At 36.8% G+C, this 22,308-nt stretch overlaps 1 protein-coding gene across 2 annotated transcripts in view; it reads left to right on the top strand.

Moving 5' to 3' along the window:
* The window catches only part of ZFAND4 (zinc finger AN1-type containing 4), a 72,668-nt gene that overhangs the window by 44,592 nt on the left and 5,768 nt on the right, over positions 1–22,308 (top strand). For both annotated transcript variants that reach the window (XM_067710204.1, XM_067710203.1), the window contains exons 5-8: positions 104–290; positions 8,457–8,604; positions 18,893–20,068; positions 20,584–20,638. In XM_067710204.1, coding sequence (XP_067566305.1) covers positions 104–290; positions 8,457–8,604; positions 18,893–20,068; positions 20,584–20,638 — 1,566 coding nt within the window. The remainder of the gene's footprint in view (positions 1–103; positions 291–8,456; positions 8,605–18,892; positions 20,069–20,583; positions 20,639–22,308) is intronic.

The following is a 22,308-nucleotide window of genomic DNA, read 5'->3' as shown; positions in this document are numbered from 1 at the left end:
AGGATTGTTGTTCAAATTCAGCACCTTATATCCTGACAGTGTACCAAGATGCATTAAACTTGATATAAATTGAAAGCTTGTTTATCAATTTTTCCATTTGTAGTTCCTATGGAAGATCCACTTAGGGAGATGGCTGAGTACATGGATTCCAGTCGAGATGAGGTCTGGGAGAAGACCTCCTGCAACAAACAAGTTACATTTCTGGTATACCGAGAAGGAGATCAGTTGAATTTCTTTCGTGTAGTAGACAGGGGAGATGGCACTTTAACACCATTATCTGAATCTTTAAGGTAAATAGGTTTTCATTTGCATGTCTCACTTAGAAAAGGAGAACATTGTATGATACACCCATAAACCTTATGTTTACCTTGTGTTGTCAAAATAGTCTTATGATATTCACAAGACTAACTAAATTTTATTCATTCTCCCCTTTTCCACCACCCCACCTCAATTATATAATTCTGAAATTGTCCTTCGTATGATTGATACGAATAATTTCTAAAACTGAAATTTCTTTATGGAGTACGATTTTTTGTAAAAAATATTTATTTCTGTCACTTTATGAAAGTCTAAGATGCCTACTAGATTATAGAGTCTTGTTACAATAGTGTGTTATTATACAACTGTGGCATAATAGAAAGGGTTAAGCCTAAAGTTGCTCTTTTTTTCCAAAATTTAACTCAGCTGCTTAAAGATGGATAAATCTCTTTACTTCTCTAGTCTTGTTTTCCTACTGTATAAAAGGAGGAGGGGAAATTCCCTGGCGGTCCAGTGGTTAGGACTCCGCGCTCTCACTGCCAAGGGGCTGGATTCAGTCCCTGGTCGAGAAACTAAGATCCCACAAGCTGCACAGTGAGGGCCCCCCCCAAATAAATAAATAAAAAATAACAAGACATATAATCCTTAAAAGAAAAGAGGAAGAGGAGTTGTTATATTCTAAAATCAGAAGGAAACAACTTAAAGGTACTTAGCTAGGCAATAGAACACTTAGTAAATTGGACAAGGTAACCTTCAAGTTTCTGTGCACTCTGCCTTACTATGATTCTTTACCTCCTTTCACTTTAAAACATTTACTAAAAATTTACTGAACTTTTATAGTCAGTCTTTACACTAGGCACTAGGTTATAAAGATTATATTCCTTCCCTTCATGGAGCATGCAATCTGCTATAAATAGTATCTATAATATAATTTTGGCAGTTGTTATAAAAAGACATCAACATCTCTGGAAAAGCAGATAAGAAGGCCTTCATTTTGCCTGAAAGGTGGGGAGTTAGGGACAACCTCTGAGAAAAAGTGACCTTAAAAGAGGAGTAGGACAGGCAGACAAAGGAAGGAAAGGTATTACAGATAACTAAATTTAATTCCACAGCATAAAAACCTAGTTGCAATACCGTTCATACAAAAAGTAACTTGTAGTCTGGAAATCAGTTTCTATGCGTTGGGAGTCTAGGCACGGTTTAGCCAGGTGCTCTGCTCAGGTTCCCACAAAGCTGCAGTCAAGGTGTTGGCAAAGTTGTACTCTTGCCTGGAGGCTTGATTGGGGAAGAGAATCTACTTTTAAGCTCATTCACTTTGCTGGCATAATTCATTTCCTGACAGTCATATGACTGAGGGCCCTGGTTCTTTTACTGGCTGTTGGGTAGAAGCTTCCCTCAGTTCTCTTTTGATTAACTCAAAATCAACTGATTTGGGGCCTAATTTACATCTGAAAATCCCTTTACTTTTGCCATATTCTGTTGGATAGAAGCAAGTCATAGGTCATGCCCAAACTCAAGGCTAGGAGAGTATACAGGGAGTGAGCTCCAGGAATTGGGAATCCTGGGGATTCCTTTAGGATTATGCCTCACCTCAGAGTGTTATGTGGAAGAGAGATTATACTCATTCTTTGGGGCCAGAGAGCAGGTGTCACAAATGGACGTTGACTGTTGACTCTACGTGTCAGGCTCTGGTTAGCATTGCTAACATGCCTTAAACATATGGGCTAAAAGTAGAGAAGAGGGACCAGTGAGGGCTGCAGCTTTAATCCAGGGTCTCTCACTTAGACCATGAGTAGAATTTCTTTATACCAGTCTCTCCATGTGCTAGTTAGCTGTTGTTTTGGTTTTCTTCCTTAGGAAATCCTCTTTTGGCTCTCCTTTCCTAAGGGAGAAAATCTAAGCTCCGTAGCTTAGCATGGAAGGCCCTTCAAAACCTGTTATCATCATTTTTACAGGTCTCTTTAATTATGCCATGTATTTTTACATCTTTTTTCCTTTGCTTAAAACATCATTTACTCCTTTTACCTCAGTTTTTCCCCAGTCAACTTCTATTTGTGTTTAAGACATAATCCAAATGTTGTTATGGATTTCAGTTAAAATTGTATTATTATTGTTCCTCTTAAGCTATTTTTTATTTTTCTTTTCCTTTCTATTCACTTACCAGAAGGGATAGGGTGGATGAGGAAGCAGAGCAGAAAACCTTTTCTGGTCGTACCTTATCCTGCCTATTCTAGGAGAGGCTTTCTCACTCCACAATAGAGGGCAGCAAACTTTTTCTGTAAAGGGCCAGATAGTAACTATTTTAGGGTTTCCAGGCCAAGAGATACAACTAGGGTTACCATGTAAGTACTTATATAACAAGAGGAAACAAATTTTCACAAAATTTTTACAGACAAAATTCAAAATATAAGAAGAATAGTGTGTGTGTGTGTGTGTGTGTGTGTGTAATTCAGGTCTACTGACGAGAAGAATGGAATTCTTTTGTGTGGGAGTAATAGTTTAGTTAAGGTGTTGAAAGCTAGTGTTGCCTATCAAATTTGCAGAATCGGTTGTAAAAGTTCACTTGTTAATATTGATCTGGAATGAGATTTTATGTACGTTATCTTTGAAAATTTCATTTCACACAGATAGGTACTTGCCAAATAATGAGAGCAGTCCATGAGCATATGATTTTAATTGAGCATATTCATCACTTGGAAGGCATTTATAGAATTCTGTTAGAGTCTTCCCTTGCTGTTTGCCTTTAGCATTTCATTATGTTGCAGATCAGTCACTTCCAATTGAACATAGGTGGAGCTTCTCAATTGCACATTTAAATAGATTTTGAAATACACAGATTTCATTTAACTTGCAGTGAGGTATGAAAACGCTGCTGGGAGTGTAATTTGAGTTTGGAAAGTATGACTGCTGCAAATTTGTGTGGGAATGGAGATCTTGCTTTGTTTTTAACTTTTGAAAGCATGATATTACATGTGGTTCCAAGTAATGCTAGTTGTCAGTATGACATTACTGCAGTGTAAGTTTCTCATGTAAGTACTGTTTTGGCTTGTAATTTTAGGTGGAATTCACTAAGGAACATTATCAAGTACACAGCACAAACTAATTTCCAAAGGCATTCTGCATTGGATGTTTGCGGTTGCGAGTGGTTCTTCTCATTCAGAAAAATTCAGTGTCAGCCCTGAGCTGAAAAAAATCACAATAAAGCTGCTACTGCCAAGCCATTGAACTAACGGTTAAGTCCATGAGACAAATGAAGTCTACCATTGACACTGTTAGTTCAGTAATACATGATAGATTGAAATATTTACTGCAGGATTACCTGCTGATGAATAACACGATGAGTAACCATAGGTTTTAAACACCTTACATTTCATTAGCTTTGTAAATTTGTCCTAAAAATCTTGTTTTTTCTGTTCCACACATATTTTTGCTTCATCACGTGTAGATTTTTTTTTTTTTTTTGCGTTACGCGGGCCTCTCACTGTTGTGGCCTCTCCCGCTGCGGAGCACAGGCTCCGGACGCGCAGGCTCAGCGGCCATGGCTCACGGGCCCAGCCGCTCCGCGGCATGTGAGATCCTCCCGGACCGGGGCACGAACCCGTGTCCCCTGCATCGGCAGGCGGACTCTCAACGACTGCGCCACCAGGGAAGCCCCCCACTTGTAGATTTTGCTTCAAGTTGTACTGTTAGTGTTTTAGCAATTTCTTTGAAAATATTCTTAAATGTAGTTGTTTCATGCAGACAATACATGGGGGCTAGTTCTTCAGTCACTTCAAATTTGGTTTTGATACCCTGAATAAGCAAAAACAACTGAATAGTATCTAGCTTGTCTTGACTTGTCAAAAGCCAAGGAAAATGACTCCAAATCATTTGCCTGATTTTTAAATTACCTATTGATGTTGCTTCCAGTGTTTTCAACTTTTCTAGAAATTGTTCTTGCCAAAGAAGTAGTCTTTAAACAAGTTTATTTTCTTTGGATACATTTTTTCAACTGCTGTGATCAAAAATGGCTTAATTAATTCACAATTGGTAAACATTTCCTTGTTTGGCTAGTAAATAAGCCACTTGGAAACTTCTTCTGGTTGCACTCTCATTTTCATTTACTTTTGTGAAGAAATTATACTGTGATGAGATATTCCATTTTAAATTTTCTGATTTTTCTGACCATTGCTTTCCTGCAAGTTGGGAATGTTGTGATGAGTCCTTAGTCTGATAATGTCCAAATATGTTGTTTTTCTTTAGCATAGCTATAGTGTCATTGTATAATAAACATCATATTTTGCTATTTAGTTGATAGCAAAATGATCCACTCTCTACTGTGTTTTAAAACTGCAGCATTTGAAGTCCACTCTTCTCTTCATTTTGTCATGTTGGGTACATACTGGTAATAAAATGTCATTGTACAGTGATACACATGGTAATCGAAGTGTTGTTGATTATGACTGTGCCACTGTGATTTACAGTGTGCTAAACCACAGTACGAAGCAATGAGAGAGCCACATACAATTTCTTATGCATCTATTCAACTCTGCCATTGTAGTGTAAGAGCATATGCAGTGCATGCAATATGTGATCAAGTGAGTGTGGCTGTGTTCCAGCAAAACTTTATTGGACACAAATGTGAATTTCACATAATTTTCACATTATGAAATATTATTATTTTGATTTTTTCAACTATCTAAAAACCATTCTTAGCTTGTGGCCAATCAAAAATAAGTGGTGGGGGCTTCCCTGGTGGCACAGTGGTTAAGAACCCGCCTGCCAATGCAGGGGACACGGGTTTGAGCCCTGGTCCGGGAAGATCCCACATGCTGTGGAGCAACTAAGCCCATGCGCCACAACTACTGAGCCTGCGCTCTAGAGCCCACGAGCCACAACTACTGAGCCCGTGAGCCACAACTACTGAAGCGTGCATGCCCAGAGCCCGTGCTCTGCAACAAGAGAAGCCACCACAATGAGAAGCCTGCGCACCACAACGAAGAGTAGCCCCCGCTCGCTACAACTAGAGAAAGCCTGTGCACAGCAACAAAGACCCTACTCAGCCAAAAATAAATAAATAAAATAAATAAATTTATTAAGAAAAAAAAGTGATGGACTGAATTTGACCTTGGTCATAGTTTGCTGACTCTTGCTCTAAGAAAAAACAGAATTATTTGATTCATTCTGATACAAAATCTAGTATCAGTCATCATTTTTAGTCTCAAATCTTTTTAGTTAATTGTGCTACCTTACTGCTTTTTTAAGTGGGAAGAAATAAAAAGAAGCATTGCAACACTTAATTAAATGGTAACTTAATCTGTGAAAGTCACATAAGGAGTTGGCTTCAGGGTGAATAATATTCTTGTTGGAATAAATATTACATTTGCCCATCTCTTATTCTTTTTTTTTTTTTTTGCGGTACTCGGGCCTCTCACTGTGTGGCCTCTCCCATTGTGGAGCACAGGCTCTGGACACGCAGGCTCAGTGGCCGTGGCTCACGGGCCTAGCCACTTCGCGGTATGTGGGATCTTCCCGGACCGGGGCACAAACCCGTGTCCCCTGCATCGGCAGGTGGACTCTCAACCACTGCGCCACCAGGGAAGCCCCACACCTCTTATTCTTTAATCCTATTATTAGGTTAAAAGATTTAGGAAAAGTTAAATATAGCATTCAAGAAAATATTTAGAATATTTAAAAATAAAGAAAGGTATTCTTGGATTAAGTTTATAAATTACTGTGTTATCCTGGTCTAGTTACATTTTTCCATTTAGAAAAAAATTGGGATTGGCTTCTAACTGATCCCATGAATCTATGCTTTGTGAGAGGAAACAGAATAATGTGGTATTTTGAAAAAATTAGGTGAATTTTTTTTAAACATATATATTTTTAATGTTTATTTATTTATTTATTTGGTTGCACTGAGTCTTAGTTGCGGCATGGGAACTCTTAGTTGTGGCATGCATGTGGGATTTAGTTCCCTGACCAGGGATTGAACCTGGGCCCCCTGCATTGGGAGCGCAGAGTCTTAACCACTGTGCCACCAGGGAAGTCCCCAAATTAGGTGAATTTAAAAATGTTTTTTTATCCTCTAAAATGCAGCCCATGAAATATTTATCATGATTGTACTTTTTAACGTACAAATACACACACACACACACACACACACACACAGGTCTCTATGGGAAAATAGTAAAGGACCAGTTTTTTATGACAGGAAGGTTAAGTCAGAAACCTCTTTTAGTATTCAATATGGATAAATTTAAAATTCCACGGGACATAACAGAGAAGTAGTTGAAGTTAAAGTATTATAAGGTGACCAAGAATAGAATATACTTGAGTCATTCCTTCCAACTCCAAGGGTGAACTGGCAAAAATCTTCACCTCAACCTTCCTTTTCAGGTATAGTTAAGTTCAAGATGAGAGCCTTCACATACTATAAATTCTGTTAATTAATTTGGATACATAAGTATGACTCAGTAAGGTCTACTGTTTGGTGCCTGGGGAAGCAACAGGAAGTAGTATAAAGAATAGATTTTGGAACCAGACAGAGGATTTGAATCTTAGGTGCACCATTTACTAGCTCTCTGGTCTTGAACAAAATCATTTAACCTCTCCCAACTGCAGGTTCTTCATTTATAAAATGGGATATAATATCATCTTATGTAGTTTTTGTGAGGATTAGAAATAATATGCGGAAAGTGCCTGGCAGAGTAGGCATTCAGTAAATGGTAGCAGTGTCAATTTAGTGTTGTGTCCATTGTGTCAATTTTCATATTATACTGGGAATCTATAATAGATCAAAATGATAGTCACGAGTCAAACACTAGGGACTGAATTGGCTATGGAGACCAATTTCCGCCATTCTTCCTCCTGATACCTGTGGCTGCTGTGCAATGTAATTAACCCATGATTTCAGAATGTCACCAGTTTCACCATGTAAAGTTTAGGAATGGGGCTATCCACTCTCTACTTTACCTTTGTGTGGTGGTAGTATGTCCTTCAGAAGTGTTATGAAATATGCCTTATTAAGGTTATCTCAAATTGTTTCCATTTCTTACAACCATATAGAACAGGAAATCTTACTAATTCTCATACTACTTTAGCATAGATACAGTAAATTGGGCACGGTGACCAGTGCACGTGTTTCTTATGCTCAATTGAAAATTTCAGTCATTCTTCAAATATGCTGAGGTTGTGTACGATTTTAATTTTCCCATTACTGAAAAAGCTGAATGAAATTTTAATTATGTTTGTGTTCAGTTCAGCAAACGTTTGTTAAATGTGTGCCAAGCATTGTGCCAGGTGCTAAGACTAGGAAGATGAACACAGCCTAATATATATTTTTTAAATTTAATTTTGGCTGTGTTAGGTCTTCACTGCTGCCTGCGGGCTTTCTCTAGTTGTGGTGAGCAGGGGCTACTCTTCACTGCGGTGCACAGGCTTCTCATTGCGGTGGCTTATCTTGTTGTGGAGCACGGGCTCTAGGAGCATGGGCTTCAGTAGTTGTGGCACGCAGCCTCAGTAGTTGTGGTGCACAGGCTTAGTTGCTCCGCAGCATGTGGGATCTTCCCAGATCGGGGATCGAACCTGTGTCCCCTGCATTGGCAGGCGGATTCTTAACCACTGAGCCATCAGGGAAGTCCCAGGCCTAATATTAATATCTGCTTTCAACTTGCTTACATATGGGGGAATAAGGGGGAAAGATAGACGTATAAGAATAAATATGAGGATAGTATGATAGTGCCATTATATTATGGCATTATATTGTGGCATTATGTAGTCAAAGAGAAGGGGCTCCAAATAATAAATGTTAAGTTATGAATAAATGTTACTGTGATTGATCAGTAATTGGAATGTTTTACATGTTTAATAATTTGTGTCATGACTTGACCAAGGTGTCTTTTTTCATTTTAAAATCTGTGCTATTCTGTCTGGTTACATTTCCAAACATAAAAGATCTTCACTTATGGTATACTGACTTCAGAAAAGCTCAGCTGTACTAGATTTTCAGTAATGCTAGATCATGATATTTATCCCATTTACTTTTTTTCTCATAAGAAATATATTTTTGAAATACATTTGCCTTGAATTTACATTGACAAGATGGATTTATCGTTTTATCATTAGCAACATCTATAGTTTATACTGCATTTAAAATATTTTTAGTCATTGGGCAGGTATACGGTACATTTCAATAGTAATTATTATTTTCTTTGCAGTGGTGGTTCTGTGTATAATTTGCATACTGATGAAGATGAGGAAATTGAGCCTTCTCCTTCTGGGCAACAGATAATTGAAAATTCAATAACTATGAATAAGATGAAACTGCTGAAGGCTAAGATGGAGAACATGAATCTCAGCAAAAAGGTGAAGCTTGGCCAGGTCTTTCTCTAGTATATCCTTGCAGGGCTCACAGCATTGAGTCTGTTGGTAATTGTGGAAAAAAGATTTATAAACTATTATTCATTTCAAGTTTCTGGCCTCAGTTATTTATTGAGATATTAAATGTAGTGAATTGATTTTTTTAGGCCAGCAATGTATTTAATGTGATAATACTGCACTCAAAATAATTCATGATTTAAAAAAATTTCATAGTTCTAGAGCTAAGAAAGATAATAAAAGATAGCCTAACCTTAATTTTGCAATAGTTACTTTTTAAAATGCTGTTAATATTTACTTATTATGGATATCTCCACTACCTGGATGTTGATAAGGAATGTTTAGCTTTACTAAATACTGTCAGTTTTCCAAAGTAATTGAATGAATTCTGTCCAATAGTGAATGAGAGTTGCAGTTTTCATGCATTCTTACCAGTATTTGATATGGTCCTTCTTTTTTATTTTTGTCGTTCTGGTTGGTGTGTAGTGGCATTACATTATGTTTTTTTTTCTTAATAAATAAATAAATAAATTTATTTATTTTTGGCTGCATTGGGTTTGGGTCTTTGTTGTTGCACGCGGGCTTTCTCTAGTTGTGGCGAGCGGGGGCTACTCGTCATTGAGGTGTGCGGGCTTCTTGTTGCGTGGCTTCTCTTGCTGCGGAGCACGGGCTCTAGGCGTGCAGGCTTCAGTAGTTGTGACATGCATGCTCAGTAGCTGTGGCTCGTGGGCTCTAGAGCACAGGCTCAGTAGTTGTGACGCACGGGCTTAGTTGCTCTGCGGCATGTGGGATCTTCCTGGACCAGGGCTCCAACCCGTGTCCCCTGCGTTGGCAGGCAGATTCTTAACCACTGCGCCACCAGGGAAGCCCTACATTATGGCTTTAATTTGCATTTCTCTGATCAATGAAGTTGAGCACCTTTCATGTATTTATTGGGTATTTGGATACCCTTTTTTGTAAAATGCCTGTTCAGATCTTTGGCCCATTTTTAAAATTGGGCTGTATGTGTTTTGCTTATTGACTTTTTTGGAGATCTTTAATATTCTGGATATGTTTTTTGTCATATATATGTATCACCACTCTATTATTTTGCTTTTCACTCCATTAATAACTTTTTCTTTATTGAAATGTAATATGTACATAAAATAAAATTCACAAGTCTTTAATAGAGCTTGATGAATTTTTACATTTCTATACAGTCATGTAGGTGTAACTCAAATTAAAATAGGTATAACTCAAAATTAAAATTTCTCTCCAGATTTCCTTATAACCTTTCCCATCAATACCTGCCTTTTCCTACTCCCAGAAATAACTACTATTCTTACATGTGTCACCATGAATTAGTTTTTACTGTTCTTGAGCTTTGTATAAATTATATCATATATAATATACCTTTTTTTGGTCTGGTTTCTTTTGCTCAGCATAATACTTTTGCAGTTCATCCATGTTGTTGCATGTATCATTTCATTCTCTTTTACTGCTGTGTACTAATCCATTGTATGACTATACAGGCATACCTCGGAGATATTGCAGATTCAGTTCCAGACCACCACAGTAAAGCGAATATCGCAATAAAGTGAGTCACACAAATTTTTTTGGTTTCCCAGTGCATATAAAATTTATGTTTACACTATACTGTAGTCCATTAAGTGTGCAATAGCATTATGTCTAAAAAACAATATGCATACCTTAATTAAAAATGCTTTATTGCTAAAAAATGTTAACCATAATCTGAGCCTTCCATGAGTTGTAGTAGTAACATCAAAGATCACTGATCACGGATCACCATACAAATAAAATAATAATGAAAAAGTCTGAAGTATTGCAAGAATTACCAGCATGTGACCCAGAGACCCAAAGTGAGCAAATGCTGTTGGAAAAATGGCATCAATATAGACTTGCTCAACACAGGGTTGCAACAAACTTTCAATTTGTAAAAAATGAGGTTATCTGCAAAGTGCAATAAAATGAGGTATGCCTGTACTTCCTTTCTTCCTTCTTCTTTTGACATTTAGGTTGTTTCTAGTTTTTGGCTTTCATCAACAAAGCTGCTTTGAACATTCTTATACATGACTTTGGTGGACCCATGCACTCTTTTCTTTGGGGCATATAGCTAGGAATAGACTTGTAGAGTCATAGGGTAGGTATATGTGTAGCTTTAATTGTTTTGCTAAACAGTTTTGTGAAGTGTCTGAACCAGTTTACACTCGCATCAGAAACAGGAGAGTTCCCGTTTGTGTCACATCCTCACCAACACTTGACATTGTGCGTCTTTTTTATTTTATCGATTCTGGTGGATGTGTAGTGGTTTTAATTTACATTTCTCTGATGGAGAATAATGTTAAGCTTTTCATATGCTTATTCGCCATTAAGATATTGACTTTTGTACCAACAGTCTTTATATCATGTGAATCACACTGTCTAAATACATCCGTTTTTTTTTTTAAGATACTGACTTTGTCTAGTGCTTGTTCAAATATTTTGCTTATTTTTTAAATTGGGTTGTCTGCCTTTTGCTTACTGATTTGAAGGAATTTTTATATACTATGGATACAAGTTCTTTGACAGATACATGATTTATAGATACTCTAGCAGCTGCTATTTCACTTTCTTATTTTTTTAATGAATAAATATTCTTTATTTTAATGTATTTTAACTTAATAGTATTCCTTTTATGATTACTAGTTTTTATAAACTTTTAATGAAGTTTTTTCCTACCACACGGTTTTGAAGACACACTCCTGTGTTTTTTATCCAAAAGCCGTACGATTTTTCTTTCTCATTTAGATTTACAATCCATCTGAAAAAAAAAAACCTCACAACTTTAAAAAACATGTATAATGTAAAGTAGGATGAAGACAAGTTTTTTCCAGATGGAGTACAGTTGACCTAACTCTATTAAAAATAAAATCCTTTCCCCACAATCTTAAATGTTTATGTACCTAATAACAGAACATCAAAATGCATGAAGCAAAAGCTACAAAGAGGGGCTTCCCTGGGGGCGCAGTGGTTGAGAGTCCGCCTGCCGATTCAGGGAACACGGGTTCGTGCCCCAGTCCAGGAAGATCCCACATGCCGCGGAGCGGCTGGGCCCGTGAGCCATGGCCGCTGAGCCTGCGCGTCCGGAGCCTGTGCTCCGCAACGGGAGAGGCCCAAACAGTGAGAGGCCCACGTACCGAAAAAAAAAAAAAAAAAAGCTACAAAGAGAAATAGATAAATTCATAGTTATATTAGATTTCTAATATAACTCGCATTGTCAAAAATTGATAGGAAAGATAGAAAATCAGAAAGGATATAAGAAGACTTGAACAACTGTAAACCTATTTGTCCCTATTGACGTTTAAAGAAAGCTCCACCTAACAACAGCAGAATACACATTCTTTTTAAGTGCACCCAGAGCATTTACTAAGATAAAGTGTATCGTATGCTATCAATCAAGTCCCAATAAGTTTTAAAAGACTCAAATCATACAAAAAATGCTCTCTTCATAGTATGAGTGTGTTTCGTGTTTGGTAATTGCAATCATTGTTGCTTTTGTTGTGGTCATCCATTTACAATGCTTGGTGTCAGTTTATTTATCTCTTGTAAAAATAAAATACAGTGTGTGTGTGTGTGTGTGTGTGTGTGTGTGTGTGGAAAAAAATGCTCTCTTACTACAATGGATAAAATTAGGAGTCAACAAAGATATCTGGAAAATCTAATATTTTGGAAATAACACACTTCTAAGTAACTGATGGGTCGAAGAAGAAATCCAAAGGGAAATTAAAAAGTATTTTACACTGAATAAAATTATTCTAATAATGTGGTGAATTTATTTTTTTTAAATATGAAATCAGTCTTAGAATGAACCATTTTTGGTTGTGGTGAATTTTACTTTTTATGTCTTTAATTAAATTTCCTAATATTTTATTTAGGATTTTTGTTCATCAGAGAAATTGGTCTTTAATTTTCCTTTCTTTTCCAACATACAGCAAGGTTGAAAGAATTTTACAGTGAACACCTGTTTATCCACCACCTAGATTCTATAATTAACATTACTAAATTTTTAATTATAGTAAAATAAATATAACAAAATTTACCATCTTAATAATTTTTAAGTGTACATACAGTCCAGTAATGTTAAGTACATTCACACTGTTGAGCAACCAATCTCCAGACTTTTTCATCTTGCAAATGGAAACTCTATACTCATTAAACAATTCCCTATTTCTCTACTCCCCCGGCCCCTGGCAACCACAATTCTACTCTCTGTTTTCTATGAATTTGACTTTCTTGAACCTCATATGAGTGAAATCCTACAGTATTTGTCTTTTTGTGACTTATTTCACTTAGCAATGTCCTCAAGGTTCATCCATGTTGTAGCTTATGTCACAATTTCAATACTTTTTAAGGTTGAGTAAATATGTATATACAACATTTTACTTAACCGTGCATCTGTCAATGGAGACATGTGTTGCTTACACCTTTTAGCTATTGTGAATAATGCTGTTATGAACAAGGGTATGCAAATATCTCTTTGAGACCCCACTTTAAATTCTTTCGGAAATTTACCCAGAATTTTAAGATCATATGGTAATTCTATTTTTAATTTTCGGGGGAACTGCCATACTGTTTTCCATAGCTTCCAATTTCTTCATATCCTCACCAATACTTGTATTTTTTTGTTGTTTTTTTTGCGGTACGCGGGCCTCTCACCGTTGTGGCCTCTCCCGTTGCGGAGCACAGGCTCCGGACACGCAGGCTCAGCAGCCATGGCTCACGGGCCCAGCCACTCCGCGGCATGTGGGATCTTCCCAGACTGGGGCACGAACCCGTGTCCCCTGCATTGGCAGGCGGACTCTCAACCACTGTGCCACCAGGGAAGCCCCTGTTTTTTTTTTTTAATAGTAGTCATCCTAATGGACATGAGGTCATAGTTGTACTTTTGATTTACAGTTTCCTAATAATTAATGATGTTGAGCATCTTTTCATGTTCTAGTTGGCCATTTGTATATCTTCTTTGGAGAAATATCCATTCAAGTGCTTTACCCATTTTTGAATCAGGTTATTGTTTTTGTTGTTGAGGTTTAAGAATTCTTTATATATTCTGGATATTAGCCCTTTATGATTATATGATTTTCAAATATTTTCTCTTATTCTGTGTGTTGCCTTTTTACTCTGATGGTAGTATCCTTTGATACACAGAAGCTTTAAATTTTGACGTAGTCCAGTTTATCTGTTTTCTCTTTTGTTCCCCCTGCTTTTGATGTCATATCCAAGAAACCATTGCCAAATCCAATGTCATGAAGCTTTTCCTCCTGTTTTCGTCTAAGAATTTTATAGTTTTAGGTCTTTGATACATTTTTAAGTTAATTTTTGTATATGGTGCAAGGTAAGGGTCCAACTTCGTTCTTTTGTATGAAGATATCCAATTTTCCCAACTCCATTTGTTGAAGAAATTGTTCATTCCCCATTGAGTAGTCTTGGCATCTTGTTGAAAGTCATTTGACCATATATGTGAGGGTTTATTTCTGGGCTCTCTGTTGTAGTCCATTGGTCAATATGTTTGTCTTTATGTCAGTACCACACTATTTTGATTAGTGTGGTACTGACATAAAGACAGTACCACACCAACAGCTTTGTAATAAGCTTTGCAATAAGTTTTAGCTTTGCAGTAAGTTTTGAAATCAGGAAGTGTGAGACCTGCAACTTTGTTCTTATGTGTCAATATTATTTTGAGTATTTGGGGTCCCTTGAGATCACTTACGAATTTTAGGATGGATTATTCTATTTCTTCAAAAATGCTATTGGGATTTTCACAGGGATTACATTAAATCTTTATATCAGTGTGACTCATGGCTTACTTAGAAGCAAACCTCTAGTTTACAAACGTGGAATATTAGGTACCTTTTTTTAAGATATAAATTTCTTTATTTATTTATTTTTGGCTGTGTTCGGTCTTCATTGCTGCCTGCAGGCTTTCTCTAGTTGCGGCGAACGGGGGTTACTCTTCGCTGCACCACGCGGTCTTCTTATTGCGGTGGCTTCTCTTGTTGCAGAGCACGGGCTCTAGACTTGAGGGCTTCAGTAGTTGTGGCACGTAGGCTCGGTAGTTATAGCTCTCGGGCTCTAGAGCACAGGCTCAGTAGTTGGGGCGCATGGGCTTAGTTGTTCCACGGCATGTGGGATCTTCCCAGACCAGGGCTTGAACCTGTGTCCCCGGCATTGGCAGGCAGATTCTTAACCACTGCGCCACCAAGGAAGTCCCATTATGTACCTTTTTATTACTGATTTGTAGTTTAATATCACTGTGGTCAGGGAACATACTCTAAATGATTTCAAGCCTTTGAAATTAGTTGAGGTTTGACTTGTGACTAAGCATATTAATAAATGCCACTTACACACTTGGAAAGACTGTGTAATCTGTCCATATATATAGTGTTCTGTATATATCAATTAGATAAGTTATTTGTGTTGTTCTGGTTTTCTAATTTTTGTGTGTGTCTGTTTTCCATCAGTTATTCAGAAAAGTGTATTAAATATCTCCCTTTCTGGTAGTGGATTTTTGTGTTTCTCCTTTTAAGAAGTTTATTTTTGCTTTATGTATTTTGAAACTCTGTCAAACTAGATCAAATGATCTAGTACAGATTTTATGATATCCAAGGAATTGTGATATCTTTCTTGTAGTTTATATTATTATAAAAATTATTATTTATTATCATTATAAAAACGTTTTTATTTATGCCTTGTAATGCACTTGTCTTATTAGTATAAGCTACTTTGTTATTAGTATAGCTGAGCTAGCTTTATTTTGGTTTATGTTTCTATTATATTTCCACTCTGTTACTTTCACTCTATGTTCCTATATTTAAGAATTGTCTCTTGTAGTCAGTACATGGTTAGTTTTATTATTTTTTAATCTAAACTGACAAGCTTAAGATTTTCATCTATTACATTTAGTATAATTACCGATACATGTGGATTTTTATCATCTTACTATTTTCTATTTAACCACCTGTTTTATGTTTCTTTTTCTCTCCTTTTTTGTCCTTTTTTAGATTAGTCTATTTTTTGTTATTCAGTTTTGTTTTTTTTTTTTTTGCGGTACGCGGGCCTCTCACTGTTGTGGCCTCTCCCGTTGCGGAGCACAGGCTCTGGATGAGCAGGCTCAGCGGCCATGGCTCACGGGCCCAGCCGCTCCGCGGCATGTGGAATCTTCCTGGACTGGGGCATGAACCCGTGTCCCCTGCATTGGCAGGCGGACTCTCAACCACTGCGCCATCAGGGAAGCCCTGTTATTCAGTTTTTATCCTCTACTACTTTGTTAGCAATTTACTATTATACTAGCTTTGTCAAGTGATTACTCTAGAGATTATTTGTACATTCTTGACTACTTATAGTCTAATAAAAATGATTTTTACCACTTTGCTTTTAATGCCAGAATCTTAGAACACTAACTCCATTTATACATCCAAACACCTTTTGTGTCATTGTCATGCATTTTAATTTCACATATATTTTGAGCCCCTCAAATTGTTTTATATTGCTAATATTATTTATATTTACCCATATATTTACCTTTTCTGTTGCTCTTTATTCTTCCTGCAATTACTTGCTTCCTTTAAAGATTATTTACCTCCCATCTGAATCTTTTAGTATTTCTTTTAATTTAGGTCTCCTGGCAATTAAGTCTCTTAGATTTTGTCTGAACACTTATTTTCCTTTTTTACTTTGAAAAATGTTCAGTCCTTCAGAAATGTTATACCTGTGAACAACCATGAAAATTTTACCTAGATTCACCAGTTAGCATTTTTCCACATTTGTTTTCTTTCCCTGTTCTTTTACCTGATCCATTTGGGAGTTAGTTGCAGATATAGTAACATTTCCCCCTAAATATTTAATTCAGTATATAACTCCTAAGAACAGAGCCTTCTCCTACATAACCACAATGTAGTTATCACACACATAATTTATCACTGATACACATTACTTCATCCATATTCACATTTCTCCATGTCTCAATAATGTATTTGATAGCATTTTGTTTTATTTTGATTTTTCTTTCTGTTTTCAATCTGGAATCCAATCAAGAATCATGCATTGTTGTATTTAGTTGTAATGTTTTCTTGGTCTGCTTTTATACAGAACTATTTCTTAGCCTTTTTTGGACATTCATGTCAGATATTTTTGAGGTATAGGCCAATTTTGTAGAATATCCTCAGTTTGAGTTTGTCTTATTGCTTCATCATGATTAGATGCAGGTCAAACATTTTTGGCAGGATATTGTGTAGATGACATATTCTTTTCAGTTCAGCTCATCAGGGAGAACTTAATGTCAATTTGTAGTATTTTCATTAATTTTTAAAAGAAATTTTGCATTTTTAGTTGATAGTTTATCCAAGAGTAGTTTGAGTTTGAAAAACTCCTGGCGAGAGAGGCTTTTTAATTTTTTAAAATTTCTCTTTTTATTGCATAGAAATCAGAGAATGTTATTTCCATATCTGCTTAATAGAATTTGATTATTTGTGATTTAATATCACTCTTTATGACTGTCCTGTGTATACTTAAGAAAATGGCTCATTCTCTGTTATCAGGGTAAAAGTTTGATATCTGTCTGAAAGATTTGACATTATTAAATCGTCCTCTATTTCCTTATTTTTTTTTCAGCTTGCTCTCTCTTAGAATGAGAATAGTGATATGTGAAAGTCTGTAATTATTAGTGGGTTTCTGTGTATTTTTCTTTTCATCTCCCATAGTTTTTGCTTTAAGAAGGTGGTTGTGTGATTTAGTGCATAAATATTAATAACTGTTGTATTTTCATTATACTGCTAATTCTAGATGTTATAAAATGTTTCATCTCTGACCTTCAGCTTGAATTTTCCTTGCCTGATATCAGGCCCATAATCCTTGATATCTTATTGTTTTAATTTGCTTTGTGTACTCTTTCTCATGTCTTTTTTTTTATTAACTTTTGATTTACTTTGTTTTAGGAAGATGTTTTATATACAGCATAGAGTTGTTTCTTGCTTTGTGAACCAATTTGAAATTAAAAAAAATATACTACTTAATCACATTCACATTTATTGGTATGACTTTTATATTTGGTCTTTTTTTAAAAAATAAATTTATTTATTTATTTATTTACTTATGGCTGTGTCGGGTCTTCGTTACTGCGTGTGGGCTTCCTCTAGTTGTGGCAAGTGGGTGCTACTCTTCGTTGCGGTGCGCGGGCTTCTCATTGTGGTGTGCGGGCTTCTCATTGTGGTGGCTTCTCTTGTTGTGGAGCACAGGCTCTAGGTGTGTGGGCTTCAGTAGTTGTGGCACGTGGGCTCAGTAGTTGTGGCACGTGGGCTGTAGAGCACAGGCTCAGTAGTTGTGGCTCACGGGCTTCGCTGCTCTGAGGCATGTGGGATCTTCCCGGGCCAGGACTTGAACCCGTGTCCCCTGCATTGGCAGGCAGATTCTTAACCACTGAGCCACCAGGGACGTCCCTATATTTGGTCCTTAATGTCTTATTATTTTGTTATATTTACAGTTTCTTTATGGCCTGTTTTGTGTGTGTATGGGTATGTGAGTGTGTGCTTTTTGGTACTTCAGAAGGCTTTTATTTTTTGTTCTATTGTTTAACTTTATAGTAATATCTTTTATCATGTCCTTATTCTGCCTTTTCCATACTTAATTGTCTTCTCTTTTATTTTTAAAAGATATCTTTTGACTCCTACTTATTAAGTTATAATCAATGAACTTATTTTACTTTCTCTCGTCTTTCTTCTTCCATTTTTAATATTTGCATTATTTCTGCTTTTTAAGATAGTATAACATTTACAAATCATTTTTCTAATCTTGTCCCCACTCTTAGTTTTAGGTCTTTAATTAAATATATTACATGCTTACTATCAGTCTTTTTACTGAAGTTTACCCGTGCTGATGCTGCTGCTGCTGCTGCTTTTTTTTTTTGTGGTACGCGGGCCTCTCACTGTTGCGGCCTCTCCCGCTGCGGAGCACAAGCTCCAGACGCGCAGGCTCAGCGGCCACAACTCACGGGCCCAGCCGCTCCGCGGCATGTGGAATCTTCCCGGACCGGGGCACGAACCCGTGTCCCCTGCATCGGCAGGCGGACTCTCAACCACTGCGCCACCAGGGAAGCCCCAGATTTTAATCTTTTTAAACATTTTAGATTGAGGTAATCCAAATGCCAGTATGTTAACAGAAGTAACCTTTTCTTCCTTCGTTAATTTTTGTTATGGGCAGAGAAAATGACCGTGTAAAGAATTATATATTCCCTCTTTTCTTTTAGCCTAAGAAACCTGTCAAGGTAAAACCTCGTCCACCTGTGGTTCCTCGACCTTCCAGTAGTTCCACGGCAGCTGCTCGCCACAGATTGTTAAGGGTTCTCCCCCACATTGGGCAGTCTTGTTTACCTTCTTCTGGGAACACATATCTGCCTGACTCAGCCAGCAATGCCATTTCAAGTTTGCCAGCTCTGCCCCCTGCTGATATATCCATATCATCTATCGCTAGTGATTTTATTAAGGAAGACAATAACTGGGAGAGTAACACACAGTTTCATTCCAATAGTGGCTTCAAACTACCACCTCAGATACCCCCTATGGAGTTTGAAAATGACAAAGAGCTTGCTGATTCTGTTCTCCATCTTGGATCATCCCTACCTAGGCAGACAAAAAACTTTTCAGGAAATTTGCCATCTAATAATGAGGATGACACTGTCTTATTTCCAACTTCAGAAGAGTGTGTAACTGAAGAATCGCTTCTACCTGAAGTGGGTTCGTTTGCTTCCTTTACCGAAGGAAATGCTGATGAAAAGAGCAGTGGCTTAGAAGGCACACAGAAGGTAAATCCAGAATTCTCACTCACTAATGGTGATAAAGGGTTGAAAGCTACAGAGCAGCATCTTAAACATGTTGCAAGAGTGTTGAGTGGTGAATCAGTAGAAACGGCAGTTCTCGACCACCGTGAATTAAGTCCTCACAAGAATAGACTCTTATCACCTCTTCACTGTTCTGCACCAATGTCACTACATAACTCTCTGGTGAAACCACAGAGACAGTCCAAATGTTTTGAGTCTGGGAACCTCCAGTCTTCTGCTTCACAAAATGTGCTTCGGTCGCTGGACATTCGAAATATAACTGATTCTTCTTTCTCTAGGACTACTTGCTTTCGAGCTGTTAAAGTCGATTCACCTGGGAAAAGATCTGATATTATTTCTAAAGTTGAGGCTCGGGATATCACAGAAATGGCTAACAAGGCATCCAAAGAGCCTGTTGGTTGTGTAAATAATATAGGTTTTCTTGCTTCGCTGGCCCAGAGCGCAAGCAGAGACAGCTTGCAGAGCACACATGGGGCAGGCAGGCTTCGAACCTCTGGAATTGGGCTGTTTACAAACCTCCAGCATTTTCAGGAAGAAAGCCTTAGGAAAAGTTCTCCCCAGTTAGAACCTACAGAATTTTTTTTAGTAAGTATTTGCCTTTCAATATGTTCTACTAGTTATCCATGTAGTGATTCAACATATAGTTTGTTTTTTGTTTACACATTAAATAAAGAGGCCTAAGGTTGAATTCTTTTCATAATTTTCTCGTAAAATGTTTATCTAGTTTGTAGAAAATTTTTTTGACAGTTGAATTTTAAATAATGTTTTGGTCCTAAATTGAGAACTGTAATTTGAAAGTAGCTTTGTGTAAACAGTTTATCATGTATTTTAAATACTAAATATTTTTATTAATGTTTTTCCTCAATAAGAACTTTTATTTGAGCCATCGAATTTTACTTTCTTATAGATAAAGAGTAAGTACAATATTGATGGATGGGACAATCAGGTTCCAAGTTAATTTAATTAAAAATAGATTAAATAATTTTAAATGAAAGCTCAGCAGCATTTTTACAATAAAATATAATTATTTCATGTTTGGTGATCTTCCCTTCTATTTTCCATTAACTCACCTCTATAGATGTTTTGTGTTTTAATTGTAGTCTGCCCGTGGTATTGGAATGAATGGAAATAATACAGCAGCAGGGAAAAGAGTAGGTAAGCAACAGATAATTTTGAAAACAATATAAGGCTAATAATCATAGCATTATGCATATTATGAATTTGAATTTTCAAAGAGAAATGAGAACATTCTCTGTGGTATGTACAGAGTAAACTTTCCCTAAACTTTGTTCCACTTAAGAAAATGATTATGAGAACTGACTGTAGGACATATTTGAAGAATCAAACAAAAATTGAAATTGAGGTCTCTGTTGTCTGGGAAAAGATACGGTCTATGCGAAAAGGTAAGTTGCATGAAAAATTAACATGTAGTTCGCAACCCTCCCAGTCCCTGGCCACTCTAGAGCCATGCTGGGTGCTGGATGGGTTTTGAGGAAATACCCTAGAAAGGTGTTTCTTAAAGTCATGGTCCAATATCAAGGACAGTAGTAAGAGCTCCATTTGATGAACTGTTTTTTTCTGGATGAAAGAAAGGGACAGTCTCTTTGACTAGGCCTTTCCAAGGCATAGTAGCAGAAATGACTATATTCTTAGCACTCACTTATATCAATAACACCTTAAAGGTGCACTGGCCAGCCATAATTTCCTAAGAAGCCATTACTATCATCATTTTTTGTGTTTTAATACCCAGACTAGAGATGGAAACTCTACCAAAGATGTACCACCTTTGTAGCCCCGAAGTTCTAAAGAATACATTATATATTATGGTTGCCATGTTACTTTCATATCTTTAAAGAGATACCTAGGGTTTGTTTCCACTACCCAAGGTTCTAAAGGTATAAGGCCCAAGGTTCTAAAGTCTTAATGTATCCATTTTAAAATTTTTTTATTGTGATAAAACCCACATAACAAAATTTAATATCTTAACCATTTTTAAGTGTACAATTGAATGACATTAAGTAATTAACATTTTTGGCCAACCAACACCACCATACATCTCCAGAACTCTTTTCATCTTGAAAAACAGAAACTCTGTACCCATTAAACATTAACTCCTCATGCCTCCCTCTCCCCAGGCCTTGGCAACCACTGTTCTATTTTCTGTCTCTATAATTTTAACTACTCTAAGTACCTCATATAAGTGAAATCATTCAGTGTTTGTCTTTTCATGCCTGGCTTACTTAGCATAGTGTTCTCAAGGTTCATCTATGTTTTAGCATGTGTCAAAATTCCCATACTTTTTAAAGCTGAATAATATTCCATTGTATGTATATACAACACTCTGCATACCTCTGCATCTATGGATGGAGACTTGTGTTGCTTCCACATTTTACCTGTTGTGAATAATGTTATTACAGACACGAGTATACAAATATCTCTTTGAGACTCTGATTACAATTCTTTTGGGTATATACCCAGAAGTGGAATTGCTGGTTCATATGGTAATTCTATTTTTAATTTTTTGAGGAACTGCCATACTGTTTTCCGTAGTAGCTGTACCATGTCACATTCCCACCAGCAGTGTACAAGGTTTCCAATTTTTCTACATTCTCACCAATACTTGGTATTTTCTGTTTTGGTTTGGTTTGTTTGATAGTGGGCATCCTAACAGGTGTGAGGTAGTATCTTATTGTGGTTTTGATTTGCATTTCCCTGATGATTAGTGAAGTTGAGTATCTCTTAATGTGCTTAACCATTTGCATATCTTCTTTGGAGAAATATGTGTTCAAATCACTTGCCCATTTTTGAATTTGATTGTTTTTTGT

This window comes from Pseudorca crassidens, chromosome 16 (assembly GCF_039906515.1).
Source record: "Pseudorca crassidens isolate mPseCra1 chromosome 16, mPseCra1.hap1, whole genome shotgun sequence".
NCBI classification, from domain to species: Eukaryota; Metazoa; Chordata; class Mammalia; order Artiodactyla; family Delphinidae; genus Pseudorca; species Pseudorca crassidens.
Note: the sequence above shows the minus strand (reverse complement) of the source record. Positions and strands in the feature narration are given on the sequence as shown.